Below are 14,560 nucleotides of genomic sequence, written 5' to 3' on the forward strand. Positions count from 1 at the left end.
TTACTATTATTAATATTATCATTATTATTATTATTATCATTATTATTATTATCCTTATTGTGTATTATCCTCCTTTATGAAGAGCACCTCACCTCCCCCACCCTCTTTACAAGATGGTGGCATACCACAGCAATATAAACCTGGTCTGTATGCGTGTGTGTGTGTAGGGCGATGGTGTTGCTTGCTGGTTTAATATGCATATATGTACGCATGTACATCTGCGTGTGTGTGTGTGTGTGGTGTGTGTGTGTGTGAACTAAGACTGTTTTTTCCAATCTTCACTGAAGAAATATTAAGCCCAGCTGGAGCAATTGAGACAAACCACTGCGCCACCTGGTTCTTCAGTTTGTGAAAATTTTGATGATTTTCTGCCAATATAAGTGAAAAAAAAAAAGAAAAAAAAAACAATCCCCCCTAACCACACACACACACACACTCTTTAACTGGGTTTGTTGCCATGTTCTTTAATTTGGCTGCTTTCTAATGGCATCGGATATATTTATTAGGATTCGTTAGCTTTATGTCTAAATGAATGTGTGTGTGTGCGTGTGTGTGTGTGTGCGTGTGTGTCTCTATATCTCTGTGCATACATAGTTACATACACACACACACAAACACACAATTATACAAGCGTATGCTTGTGCATATAAATATAGTCAATTTTTTATAAATGCATATGTACGTGTAAACAAGCCAATAAGGTGTCTGTGTATACATTTATGTATGTGTGTATGTGTGTGTGCTGTATGTGTGTGTGTGTGCATGTATGCATATATACATATATGTATGCATATATATGCATGTATGTATGTGTGTGAGTGTATATATATATATGAATGTATCTATAAATATAAATATATGTATATGCATGTATCTATATATATAAATATATATATATATATACATATATATGTATATACATATATGTACATATATGCATATACATATATGTACATATATACATATACATATATGTATATATATATACATACATATATATATATGCACGAATATATGTACATATATATGTATTAATACATACATATATATATATATAAGCGTGGAAACAGTTATGTAAATTTACACACATGAGTATATATACATATATAAATATATGTACATATACATATATATATATATATATATATGTATATGTTTTTCTATATATATATTTATATATATATTTATATATATATATCTTATTTGCCGAATTTTTATCCTCCCCCCACCTTCATGAAAGTAAAGAACAAAAAAAAAAGAAAACTCATAGATCAAGGTATGGCAAAATATAGGAAATTGATGGACAAGTATGAGGGGGGTTGTACAGGGAGTGGGAGCTAAAGGTTTACAAATCAAAATTGTAATAGTAGTAGTAGTAGTAATAGTAGTAGTAGTAGTAGTAGTAGTAGTAGTAGCAGCAGCAGAAACTGCAGCAGCAGAACGAAGAGAGTGTCTCCCTTGTAGAGAAATAGTCAGCCGATTGGAATCAAACGACAGTTTCAGGTTTCGTGGCTAGTTTTGCCTCCCGGTGCATCATTTCAACTGACTCTATGGCCTGGAAAAGAGAAAAGAAAAAAAAAAAAAAAAAAAGAAAAGAAAGAAACTTTTAAATCACTCCTTGTGCCTTCTGAGGGAATATGGTAGGCAGAAATTATGTGGAAGCCTATCACACACACATATATATATATGTGTATATATACATACATACATACATATAAAGTGCAAAATAATAAATAAAATGTATATATTCTACCAAATATATATGTTTTATTTATTATTTTGCTCATTACTTAATCATCGTTATATATTTTATCTTATATTTAATCTTTCTATAAGATGTAATTTTTCTAAATGGTATAATTTAATTTTTCATTATTGAATTGATAAAAGGTGATTTTTTTTCTAATTTATATATATATATATATTATATTTTGTGAAATTTGATTTAGTATTTCTAAATTGAATTTTTCCCTGTAAGTTTGGAATAATATTTCCTCATATATATATATATATATATATATAAATATATATATATATAAATATATTTTTTATATAAATATATATATATATATAAAATCACACAAGTAATAAGGACATAACACCCTGTTTGTGAAGGTATAAACTCCAGGTTAATGTGAAATATTTTGTATAATATGTATAAATAAATAAGTGGAATTAAACGCAGGTGTTATTCATATATATATATATATATATATATACACACAGAATTGCAGCATGGAAGGTGTTTATAAGCCATTTAAATAACATAAAAGCCATTAGATTCACTTCAACATTTAAATTTGCATTCTTTCTGATTCAGCACAGAATTTTGCCTGTAAACAGGTCATGGTTTCAAAGCAACGAAAATAATTTGGCACAAATTAAATTTAAATGTTAAAGTGAATCTAACGGTTTTTGTGTGTGTTTCTTAAATGGCTTATAAACACCTTCCATGCTGCAATTGTTTTTGTTTCAGCACACGATCTCAGATCAAGTCACTTGCTATGCAAGAATATCTCTGTAACATATATATATATATATATATATATATACTGAATCAGCTAAAAGGATCATTGAGAGTAGGGCATTTAGAGGAATAAGCAGAAAAGCATAAATTCCACCATTGTACATAATATAACTGTACTCAACAGCTGTTTCAATGGCATAAAATTTCAGTATTTATAATAATTACATAATTAATAAAATGTTGTGGTTTGTTTGAAGCATTGTATATGATATGTGACACTGAAAGAGTTAGAAGGCCAAACAAAGCAAAACAGACCATTATTGGTGGTCCTTGTTGTTGTTGTTGTTAAGCAACAAGAAGGGTAAGGGTGATTAGGTGATGGTCTAAGGCTTAGGGGCAGGAGACCCTAGACCTTGGAAAGAAAAAACTTTGGTCATTTTGTTGTAGTCGAGGGCTCTTCGTTGACGCCCGACACCACTGGGAGGTGGCCCTCGAAGTCGCTGGAAATGGAGATCTCCAGGTCCAAATTCCATTTTGCATTGTCTGGCCCTTCTAACTCTTTCAGCATCAATTAACATAATTAATATATATATAATTATTTGATTAATTTAAAACTCATATTTTACCCCTATCATTGACATGGTTACTATTTGTATAGAGAAGATATCTGCAATATTAAGGAAGGGGATCTTACTTTTTCATTCTCCTTTTGCAACTCTTCTGCTTGTTGGCTATGAACTTTCTTAATGGCTTCTACCTGCCTGGAATGTTTTACAGCTAAACGTTTCCTTTCTTCAATAAATTTCTTCGTATTGTTCTCGTTCAGTTCTCTTATCCTCCTGTAATATAAAACGCCATAACAAAACCAGATTAAACTCAACAACAGATTATATTCTTTTATTCATTTGACCGTGGCCATACTGGAGCACTGCCTTTAGTCGAACAAATCGACCCCAGGACTTGTTCCTTGTAAGCCTAGTTTTTATTCTATCAGTTCTCTTTTGCCGAACCGCTAAGTTACAGGGGAAATAAACACACCAACATCGGTTGTTAAGTGATGGTGGGAGGGGGACAAACACAGACACACAAACATATACTCGCACACACACCACACACACACACATATATACGACAGGCTTCTTTCAGTTTCCATCTACCAAATCCACTCATAAGGTTTTGGTCAGCTTGAGTCTATAGTAGAAGACACTTTCCCAAGGTGCAATGCAGTGGAACTGAACTCAGAACCATGTGGTTGGTAAGCAAGCTACATACCACACAGCCACTCCTGCTTAAGCAGCTGAGATTATTTATTGGCATTTTAACAACATTTAAACTTTTAAACTTAAAAGTTTTGGGAAGATGAGCTTCTTTTGTTTTCATGGTTTTCACATTTGACAATACAGGAAAAGGTAAAGTTGTTAAGATTAACCCTTTCGTTACCAACCCGGCCAAAACCAGCTCTGGCTCTGTAGTACAAATGTCTTGTTTTCATAAGTTTTGCATCAAAATATACCACCAAACCTTAGTCGCAATTTATATTTCTAATACTAGCTTAATGATAACTAAGTTATTTTACTAAATTCTTTGTTATATTTAAAATAACTGAAAGAAACACAGAGCATCTCAAATAAATACAGTAACGAAAGGGTAGGACTTATAAAGTTTCTAAGTTGGGACTCAATCTGGGAAATAGATATTTTATCAGATATACTAGATTAATCTACATTGTGGCAAGAAACACAAACAAGTGTAACCTTATCCAACTCACTACTTTGTCAGGAGTGATTCTGTAGGCAGAGCTGGGAAGAGGGTCTTAAATAAGTATGTGTTGCTGTGTATTGTGGTAGCTGAGTATGGCCACAGCTTCTGGAAGAAACGTTAGCACGCTGGGCGAAATGCTCAGCAGTATTTCGTCTGCTGTTACGTTCTGAGTTCAAATTCCGCCAAGGTCGACTTTGCTTTTCTTCCTTTCGGGGTCGATAAATTAAGTACCGGTTACACACTGGGGTCGATGTAATCAACTTCATCCCCTTGTCTGTCCTTGTTTGTCCCCTCTATGTTTAGCCCCTTGTGGGCAATAAGAAATAAGAATAATAGAATGGGAACTGCTGAAGGCATTTAGACAGGCTGATTGGAAGCAAAATGTTAAAACACAAAACATGAGGGTAGTAGTAGTAGTAGTAGTAGTAGTAGTAGATGTAGTTTTAAGGATCCTTTCTACTAAAGGCTCAAGGCTCGAAATTTTGGAAGGAGTGGTGGGGAACAGTCGATTAGATCGACTCCCAGTATGCAACTGGTACTTAATTCACTAACCCCTCCCAAAGGATAAAAGGGCAAAGTCAGCCTCGGCAGAATTTGAACTCAGAAAGGAACCAATGGGCAAAATACTGCTGTTTTTGCTCAGCATGCTAATGATTCCACCACATTGAGTCTGAGAAAAATGCCTGGGGCTAAACAGTTTTGCCACCACCACTGCTGCTGCCGCCGCTACTGCCTCTGCCACCACTGCTGTCACCGATGCCCCCTTCCCCCGCAGCCACCACCTCCCACTTTGACAGTTACTTACCTGTCTCTTTCAGCTTTGTTCTTGATTGATTTATCATTCAGTACAGCTTTGCTAGACTCCATCGATTGTTTGGCTTGGATCGTCCTCAGTTCTTTGTTGTCTCTGGAATTGGAAAAAAACAGGTTGTTTTTTTTTTTTGTGAAGTTAGGACAATATTATTATTTTTACCTGAATTCAGTAAAATACGCATCGTTATTGAAGAATTCTAATCAGATCAAAACGAATCTATTGTTCCACTACCATCTGCGTTGTCTTTGTTTCCCTCCAAAATCTTCAATTTGTTGATTTGGAGTTACCTGCCTTGCATATTTTCATAATTATAAATACCCCTTTGAGTGAGGGTTTGCCTAATGATAATGTTGGATGGAACTTACACTCGTCTCCTTAGGAGAGCTCAAAATCTCTCGTGGAAGCGTCATCCAACCAAAGTACAAATATATGGGAAATTACCATCTGTATCATCTCTTATGAAAGGTAGAAGAGTCCAGTTTGCTGGACATTGTTGTAGAGCTGAAAATGAGGTAATTTCTACTCTTCTCTTCTGGAAGCCATCTGCTCGCAATGCCAGAGGGCAGACACTCTCCTACCCTGATGCAATCTCCAGGGATACAGGCATCCAGCAACAGGACCTCCGTAATGCTATGATGGACCATGAAGTCTGGCGTAACATAGTGAATTCCATTGTCTCAACTACGGTCGAACAATGATGATGAATAATAATGTAGGTAATCTCAGGTACTCAAAGATTCTTATCTCGTTACACAGGTGAATGCCTATCATGCTTGTATGCAACACATTCCTCTCAGGTATTTTCCTTCATCATAATGTTCACATTCATTATCACTATCACTGTATTCTCTCTTCATTAGGTTGTCTGTTTTAACGTCTGTTTTCCCATGGTAGCATGGGTTAGATGAGTATATTACTGAGGTATTGTTATTACAGCTGGACAGTCTTGCTGTTGCTTATTCTTTTCTGTTTTTCCCAAATTCAAAGACACAAAATAAGCAGATGACTTGTTGACAGGAGTAACAGCAACAACAACACCACTTGGGGAGAGCAAATGTAAACAAACACATAAACGATAAATGTCGCCCTTTTCAAGCCTAGTCAGGCTCATGGGCCCAGTTTCCTGGTTTCTGTGTTCCCCCCAGCTGGACGGGACACCAGTCCATCGCAGCGTTACTCAAGAAACAGGAAGAGAGAGTGAGAGAAAGTTGTGGCGAAAGAGTACAACAGGGGTCGCCACCACCCCCTGCCGGAGCCGCGTGGAGATTTTAGGTGTTTCGCTCAATAAACACACACAACGCCCGGTCTGGGAATCGAAACCACGATCCTCTGACCACAAGTCTGCTGCCCTAACCACTGAGCCATTGCGCCTCCACAGTCCCAGATATACTATGTATGAAAAATAAGATGAGGTAGTCACGGTTTTAAAGTCTTTGATCATGGAACAGCTTGATCAAAACTGACCTAGGGTTAAACAATGAAAATATTACTCTGTTTATATCATTCTGTACACCTGTACAGGTGTATTCTTACCTGTCTTGTTTCAGTTCCAATTCCTTCAACTGGGTCTGTTGTACTTCCTCCACAAGCCGATTATTTGTGGTGTTCTGCTGTAAAATGTGGGCCTTGTTCAGCTCATGTTCCTCCTTCAATTGTCTGGCAATCATGTCTGACCATTCTTTGGTGTGTTCGGACACCAGAAGGTTTACCTGCACAAAGGTCAATAAATACAGCCTAATTAACAAGAGTCTGTGTGCGTGTGTATGGGGCGGGAGGGTGTAATTTTGTGTAATATACATATACATCATCATCATTAACATCATTGTTTTAATGTCCACTTTCCCATGGGTCAGCTGGAGTATTTTTAAGCAAATTTTCTATGGCTGAATACCCTTCTTGTTGCCTATCCTCACCTGTTTCCAAGCCAGGTAATATTTTTCCATGACCGGTCATGTTTTTCACAGAATCTTGGAAATGAATTACGCTGCTTGTATGACAGTGACACTCGTTTACGACTATCGTGCAATGTCAAGACAAGAAGACGTAAACATACACACACACACACATACACACACGCACACATGCAAACACACACACAGTGGGCTTCTTTCAGTTTCCACCTTCCAAAGCTACTCAAGGCTTTGGTTGATCCAAAGTTATAGTAGAAGACACTTGCCAAAGGTTCCATGTAGTGGGACTGAACCCAAGACCATGTGGTTGGGAACATATCATCATCATCATCATTTAACGTCCATTTCCATACTGGCATCACTTGGACAGTTTGACCAGGTCTGGCAAGCTGGAGGGCTGCACTCGACCCCAGTCTGATTTGGCATGGTTTTCTACAGCTTGATGCCCTTCCTAATGCCAGCCACTTCGTGAGTGTAATGGGTGCTTTTAGGTGCCACCAGCATGGGTGCCATTTGCACAACACCTGTATCTGCCACGACTGCAATTTTGCTCGGCTTGATGGGTCTTCTTCTCAAGCACAACATAATGCCAAGGGTCTTGGTCATTGCCTCCGTGAGGCCCAACACTTGAAAGGAACTCAGTAAGTAAGTATATATATATATATATATTAGTATGTAACATGAAAGTCAATGAGAAAATTGGTTTCATGCTAAGGCAAGAATTCCAGGAAAGCAAAATAAGGGACACCTATATACACACACACACAATCATCATCATCATCATCATCATCATCATTCAAGTTACATTTTCCATGCTGGCATAGGTTAGATGGTTTAACTGGGAGCTGGTAATACCAGGGGCCTCACCATTGTCTGTTCTGATATGGTTTCTATGGCTGGATTCCCTCCCTAATGCCAGTTGCGCCACAGAATGGACTGGGTGCTTTGTATGTGGTACCATCACAAGTGCTTCTAACATGGCACCAACATGAGTACTTTTACATATGTGTTTATATCGCTGCTATTATGTAAAAGTGTCGTAAGTCCAAAACGTTGCTTTTTCAGAAATCAAAAAAATAGTTTCACCATTCCATAGCAAAACCGTTGTACTACACCTTGAGAATTTTTGATATTTTGGCATCTGAAACGGTATGAGATACAATAGTTTGACCAAAAGAACCAGCTACTGCATGCAAAAATTGATGTTGAAATAAAAATATTTGTGTGAATTTGGACATACGACAGTTTAACAAATAGCAACGATAAATATATATGTTTAATATTTCGTTTTTGGATTTGGTTTGCAAGATTCTTTATATGAGTTCATGTGTTGATGCATATTCTGTTGTGTCTGGGGAGAGTCATTTTGTTTTTGTGCCTTATAATGTAACACACTCACCGGTAAAATTTCCACTTATTTCTTATTTTTATTTTTCTAAAATTTTCGTTGTGTCTTGCAACCTTTTCAATAGTTTTGACTATCTGTTTATACACAGAGTCAAAACTATTGAGAAGGTTGCAAGACACGATGAAAATTTTAGGAAAATAAGAAATAAGTGGAAATTTTACCGGTGAGTGTGTTACATTATAAGGCACCAAAAGAGAATGACTTTCCCCAGACACAACAGAAAATGTTTAATTATTTAGGAATATCATTTCGTATATAGTGAAGCTTTGATTTAACAGACAAACAAGAAGTGTTTGTTAATCTTGGAAGTTCATCACATCAGATGTAATCTAGAGACTCTTTCTTTCTCTCTGTCTCTCTCTCTCCTTATGTTCTCATTCACACACAGTTACATTCACAAATATTATGAGGAAGAATAATTTCCTCAGAGCTCGTCTTACCTTTGATTTTTGAGCAGCTATCAGTGCTTGGAGTTTATCTTCCTTACTGTTTAAGGTGGTATCGTCACTGTAACGGCAGACAAAATCACAAAGTCAGAGAGAACAAACAACAGGGCCTTCAGAACTTCATTAACCAACTTTAAAATCTCATTTAGCTTTCCTTTACCACCACAAGATTTTAGTTTTCTTCAACCACATAAATGTCACCTGTCTAAGGTAAGGGTGAGGGTTTGACAGAAAAGTCATAGCCATCAACTCTTAATTTCTTTTTAAATAAAAGCCCTACCTTTTTTTTTTTAATCAAAGCATCACCCAGTCATGCTGATTGCCCAGGTCAGCCTGACTACCTCTCTCCATCCCTCCCAATCTCCCATTAGGGTTTTTAGGCCCTCAACTTGGCATCCAACATCTTCTGCAGCATCTTCAAGCTGTTATATATACATCTTCTGTAGTCTTACACACACACACACACACATACACGCACACACAGGCATATTTGATGAGCTTCTTTCAGTTTCCATCCACCAAATCCACTCACAAGACACTTGCCCAAGTTGCAACACAGTGGGATTGAACCTGGATCTATGTGGTTGGGAAGCAAACTTCTTACCACACAGCCACATCATCATCATCATCATCGTTTAACGTCCGTTTTTCCATGCTAGCATGGGTTGGACGGTTCGACCGGGATCTGGAAAGTCAAGGGGCTGCACCAGTCTCCAGTCTGACCTGGCAGTGTTTCTACAGCTGGTTGCCATTCCTAACGCCAACCACTCTGTGAGTGTAGTGGGTGCTTTTTACGTGTCACCAGCACAGGGGCCAGAGGAAGCTAGCAAACAGCCATGATTGGTTGGTGCTTTATACATGTCACCGACACAGATGCCACTGGCATTGGCCACAAGGTGGCGCTGGCATTGGCCACAAGGTGGCGCTGGTATTGGCCACATTCGGATGGTGCTTTTTACGTGCCACTGGCACAGGTATCACAACTACGTACAATTAAAATAAATAAAATATAAACGAAAGAGGAAGAAAAGAAAATCGATGCAGAAGATAATTATTGGTAGAGAAATGGTAAATGAAATGAGAAAATAATGACAAATGCTCACTTTTTCTTCTTTAACTTCTCCCATGATTTCTCCATGGCTGCCTTCTCTTTCTCATGGAGTGCCGTCATTTTCTCGACAGAGGTACATTGCTGTTTGGACATCACACATTTTTCTTTCTGGTGTTTCTTCTTCATTATCTCCACCTCTCTCTGCTGTTTCTTTATCAAACGGACGTAGACTTTCTCCTGCATCAGACTCTCACGTGTTATCTTGTCAAACTGAAGCTCCTCTGTAAATATGAGAAACACAGGTTTTCAAGGATTGTTTATAGTTGACTTCTTATTTCTAGTATGTTAAACGACCACACATTTGTTTAAAAACTATCTGATTGCTGAGCAAGGCTGCTAAATTGTAAGTTAGTAAGTCAAAGTTGCTAGTAAGGCAATACCCCCCCAGGTACCAATTAAAATAATGTGTTGAGCAAAGCTCCAAAATTGCAATGAAAGAAACAAATTTGCACAGGTCTACGAGTTTTCATACTGACTGAATTTATTCCTTTTGTTACCATATTTCTGTTATTTCTAGCATATATGGTGACCACATTGAGGTCTCCTTTTATGTCTTCTGCTGATTATTTTTCTTCTTAACCCTTTTGTTACCATATTTCTGTTGGGATGTTCTGAGTTTCTTTCAATTATTTTTAATATAATAAAGAATTTAATAAAGTAACTTAGTTATCATTCAGCTAGTGTTAGGAACATAAACTGTGACTAAGGTTTGGAGGAAGATTTTAATTCAAAACTTATGAAAACAAGACATTTGTACTATAGAGCCAGAGGCAGTTTGAACCAGGTTGGTATTGAAAGGGTTAAACACACCTCTATATTTGGACAGATGCACATTAGAAGCAATTGGAAGGGTAGGGATTGAAGGAAATTTAGGCTATCATTTCTAGTATATAGAGGGACCACATGGAGGTCTCCTTCTCTCATGTCTTCTTCTTCATATTTTTCTTCTTAACCCTTTTGTTACCGTTTTTCTGTTGAGATGCTCTGTGTTTCTTTCAATTAATTTTAAATAAAAGAAAGAATTTAGTAAAATAATTTCGTTATCATTAAGCTAGTGTTAGGAACATAAATTGTGATTAAGGTTTGGTGGACGATTTTAATTCAGAACTTTTGAAAAAGAGACATTCGTACTACAGAACCAGAAACGGTTTCAGCCAGGTTGGTATTGAAAGGGTTAAACACAATTCTACATTTAGGCAGATGTACATTAGAAGCAGTTGCAAGGGTTGGGATTGAGGGAAATATAGGCTATTATTTCTAGCATATAGAGTGACCACATTGAGGTCTCCTTCTCTCATGTCTTCTGCTGATTAATTTCCTTCTTCACCTTTTCCATTAATCTTAAATATAAATCTAATTCAGAACTTTTGAGAACAAGACATAGTACCACAGAGCGAGAGGCAGTTCCAGCTGGGTCGGTATCAAAAGGGTTAAACTGCAACAACAAATATAAAAACAAACTAAAAAAGCAAGAAAACAGAGGAAAATACCGACCCTCTTTTTTGGCAGGTGGAGGTTGTGATGATGATGTCATCTGTTTGGACTGTTTAGGAATTTCCTTCACTTGGTCTTTGGAAGGGCCGTTTGGTGTCTGAGGAGTTGGTTTGACATTTTCATTCTGGGTAGATTTATTTTTCTCTTTTGCCACAGGTACATCCCCGATATCATTTTCATCGATCCCCATCCCGAGCATCAGTTGCTCTCTCTTGTCTGCCATGGATTGAAACTGGATTGGTGCTGACACGGCAGACACAAAATCTGTTGAGTAAAAAAAAAAAAAAATTGGCATGGATGTGTTAGCTTCTTCATCAGACAAACATGGCCTATATTAGCCATGAAATAGAAAATTACAGCAGAGGAGGGAGAAGAGGATTAGCTTCTAGAAGACTTAATAGATTTTAATAAAGAATGAAAACATATTTAGTGCGGATTAGAAGCAAGGTGATATCATCATCATCATCATTGCTTAACGTCCGTTTTCCATGCTAGCATGGGTTGGACAGTTTGATCGGGGCCTGGGAAGCCAGGCAGCTGCACCAGGCTCCAGTCTGATCTGGCAGTGTTTCTACAGCTGCCCTTCTTAATGCCAACCACTCCGTGAGTGTAGTGGGTGTTTATTACGTGTCACCGGCACAAGGGCCAGAGGAGGCTGGCAAACAGCCACAATCGGTTGGTGCTTTTTACGTGTCACCAACATGGACGCCAGTCAGGTGGTGCTGGAATCTGCCATGTTCAGACGGTGCTTTTTACATGTCAGCAGGGACAAATCTGGCTACAAAATACATTTGTGTTTTGGCATTGTTAACGATTTTAGTGTAAACCTTAAGGTCATCTTACAAAGAAATTATGGGTTACATTAATATCTCTTGCAGTTGCAAACCCTAGCATGTAGTCATTTGGTTTTTTATAGCAGGAATGATTAATGGGTTTAATACCAAAATGAAAAGAAGTACAGAGAGACTATCTCCTTGGAATATTCCCTTTGAAATCTTTATGGCATTGGAGACGGTTATACAATTTTAGAGATGTGCTTTGTCCAGTGCAAATCGCTGCTGACAGTAACGCCCAGGTCACGTTCACAAGAAGACTTCTTGATATTAGTGCTGTGGAGAGAGTATGTGGATGTTGGGCTTTTCCTCCCAAAATGCATGGCGGTACACTTGTCCAGTCCGAATTCAGTCAAGTTTTGCTCCAGGCAGGCTGGTATCTGCTCTGTTGCACCAATAATAATAAAATAATAATAGTGGAGGCACATGGCCTAATGGTTAGAGCAGCGGACTCGCGGTCGAGGGATCGTGGGTTTGAATCTCAGACCGGACGATGTGTGTGTTTATGAGCGACACACCTAACCTCCACGCAGCTCCGGCAGAAGGTAATGGTGAAACTTCTGCTGACTATTTTGCCACAACTTTCTCTCACTCTTTCCTCCTACATCTTGCAGCTCACCTGCGACAGACCAGTGTCCTGTCCAAGTGGGGAACCTATACACCAAGAAACCAGGACACCGGCCCGTATGACCCAGGCATGGCTCGAGAAGGAACAAACAACAACAATAATAATAATAGCCAAAAAAAGAAGAAAGGAAGAAATAGGATAAAAATGTTGATAAATTACCTTCAAAGCCTTCTGGGACATAGGTCTTCAGGATGATTCGACAGAAAACTGTCGGTAATGATAGGGGGAAATTGCCTTCTGTTCGTAGTGATATATGCCGATAGCCTGAGTGGATGAGAAGAAGGAAAGAAAATACTTTTTAATAAACTGTCATCAGGTTAATTGGGGCCACAAAGTGTGGGGGGTTGTTTGGATATGATCCAGCAGATCTATAATCAAAGGTGTACCAACCATAGACCTCTCTTTCTGAAGGGATTTTGAGGGAGATTTGGCTGCTGTGCTCAGCAGGTCAACCTACAGAATAGAAGGTTCTTTATTGGTTGAAAGGGCATACACGATATTGTAGCCCTGGGTACACTTGTTCACCCCACTTATAAAAAATAAAATCAGACCCTGGCCGACACTGACCTTCCCACCAAAGATCCAATGAAGTCCACTTACCAGCTTGTAATCCGTCCAATGGCAGGATCCGCTGACCGATCAGTTTACCAGTGTCTTCATACACAGCAATCCGAAGAACTGCCAGATCAGGTAGCACTACCTGCAAGACAAAAACCAAATAGCAATCAGCAAAGTTCTGAAACAGTAAACTTTTGTGCGTGTGTGGGGGGAGTGTATATGAACACACATGCACACACACGTGCAATGTATACATTGCACGTGTGTGTGTATGTAGGTATGTGTATGTGTGCAGTTGCATTATACATAGGTGCAGGAGTATATTGTTGTTCAATGCTCAAATGAGGAGTAGATAGACAGCTGACAACTGATGAAGGGTCGTTCTTTATGTTACTTGTCCTGTACCCGTATATGCATGTGTATGTACACATGCTTACATACATGCATACATATATATATATCTATATGTATATATGTATATATATTATATATATATATATATATATATATATGTATGTATATATATATATATGTATGTATATCACCATCACTTGAAAACTGGTGTTGGTGTGTTTATGTCCCCATAACCTAGTGGTTCAGCAAAAGAGACCAACAGAATAAGTACCAAGATTTAAAAACTGGAGTACTGAGGTTGATTCATTTGACTAAAAATTCTTCGAAAGGCACTGCCCCAGCATGGCCACAACATAATGACGGAAACAAAACAAGATAAAAACAAAACATCTTTACTTATTCCAATCAATTGGCAGAGGCCATACTGGGGCACAGCAATATACCTGACAAGGTAAACATCAAACAGTTCATTCCCAATCTAAAAATTTACCTCTCTTACATCTCATCCACCAAGAAGAAAATAAGAACAAAAATAAAGAAAGTAAAAAGGACATCATACCTTTCTGAAGACAAAAGGCTCATCATTATAGATTGGATTGAGACCATTATTTGGTACTACTTTGGTGCGAAATTCCTTACGAATGGTGTCAGTTGGTAGACCATACATATCCACCTCAACGCATGTTCCAATTTTTTTATCAGATAAAAACTGACCAGAGATTACCTGTAATTAGAAATGAGACAATTAAAATGATAATAGCATTTATTGGAACTAC

The 14,560-nt window shown here is 37.9% G+C and overlaps 1 protein-coding gene across 5 annotated transcripts in view; it reads right to left on the reverse strand.

Annotated features, from left to right (window-relative positions):
* Positions 1 to 1,174: 1,174 nt before the first annotated feature.
* LOC115217128 (1-phosphatidylinositol 4,5-bisphosphate phosphodiesterase beta-4) overlaps positions 1,175 to 14,560 on the reverse strand; it is a 203,371-nt gene continuing 189,985 nt past the window's right edge. For 4 of the 5 annotated variants that reach the window (XM_029786732.2, XM_029786731.2, XM_036507169.1 and 1 more), the window contains 10 exons: positions 14,344 to 14,508; positions 13,473 to 13,572; positions 13,032 to 13,136; positions 11,412 to 11,675; positions 9,910 to 10,138; positions 8,801 to 8,867; positions 6,576 to 6,751; positions 5,034 to 5,135; positions 3,162 to 3,306; positions 1,175 to 1,555 (listed from right to left, as the gene is read on the reverse strand). In XM_029786732.2, the coding sequence (XP_029642592.1) occupies positions 1,487 to 1,555; positions 3,162 to 3,306; positions 5,034 to 5,135; positions 6,576 to 6,751; positions 8,801 to 8,867; positions 9,910 to 10,138; positions 11,412 to 11,675; positions 13,032 to 13,136; positions 13,473 to 13,572; positions 14,344 to 14,508 (1,422 nt within the window). In that variant the 3' untranslated portion in view covers positions 1,175 to 1,486. The remainder of the gene's footprint in view (positions 1,556 to 3,161; positions 3,307 to 5,033; positions 5,136 to 6,575; positions 6,752 to 8,800; positions 8,868 to 9,909; positions 10,139 to 11,411; positions 11,676 to 13,031; positions 13,137 to 13,472; positions 13,573 to 14,343; positions 14,509 to 14,560) is intronic. The other variant, XM_036507170.1, reaches the window with a different exon arrangement.

This window comes from Octopus sinensis, linkage group LG11, assembly GCF_006345805.1.
Source record: "Octopus sinensis linkage group LG11, ASM634580v1, whole genome shotgun sequence".
NCBI lineage: Eukaryota > Metazoa > Mollusca > Cephalopoda > Octopoda > Octopodidae > Octopus > Octopus sinensis.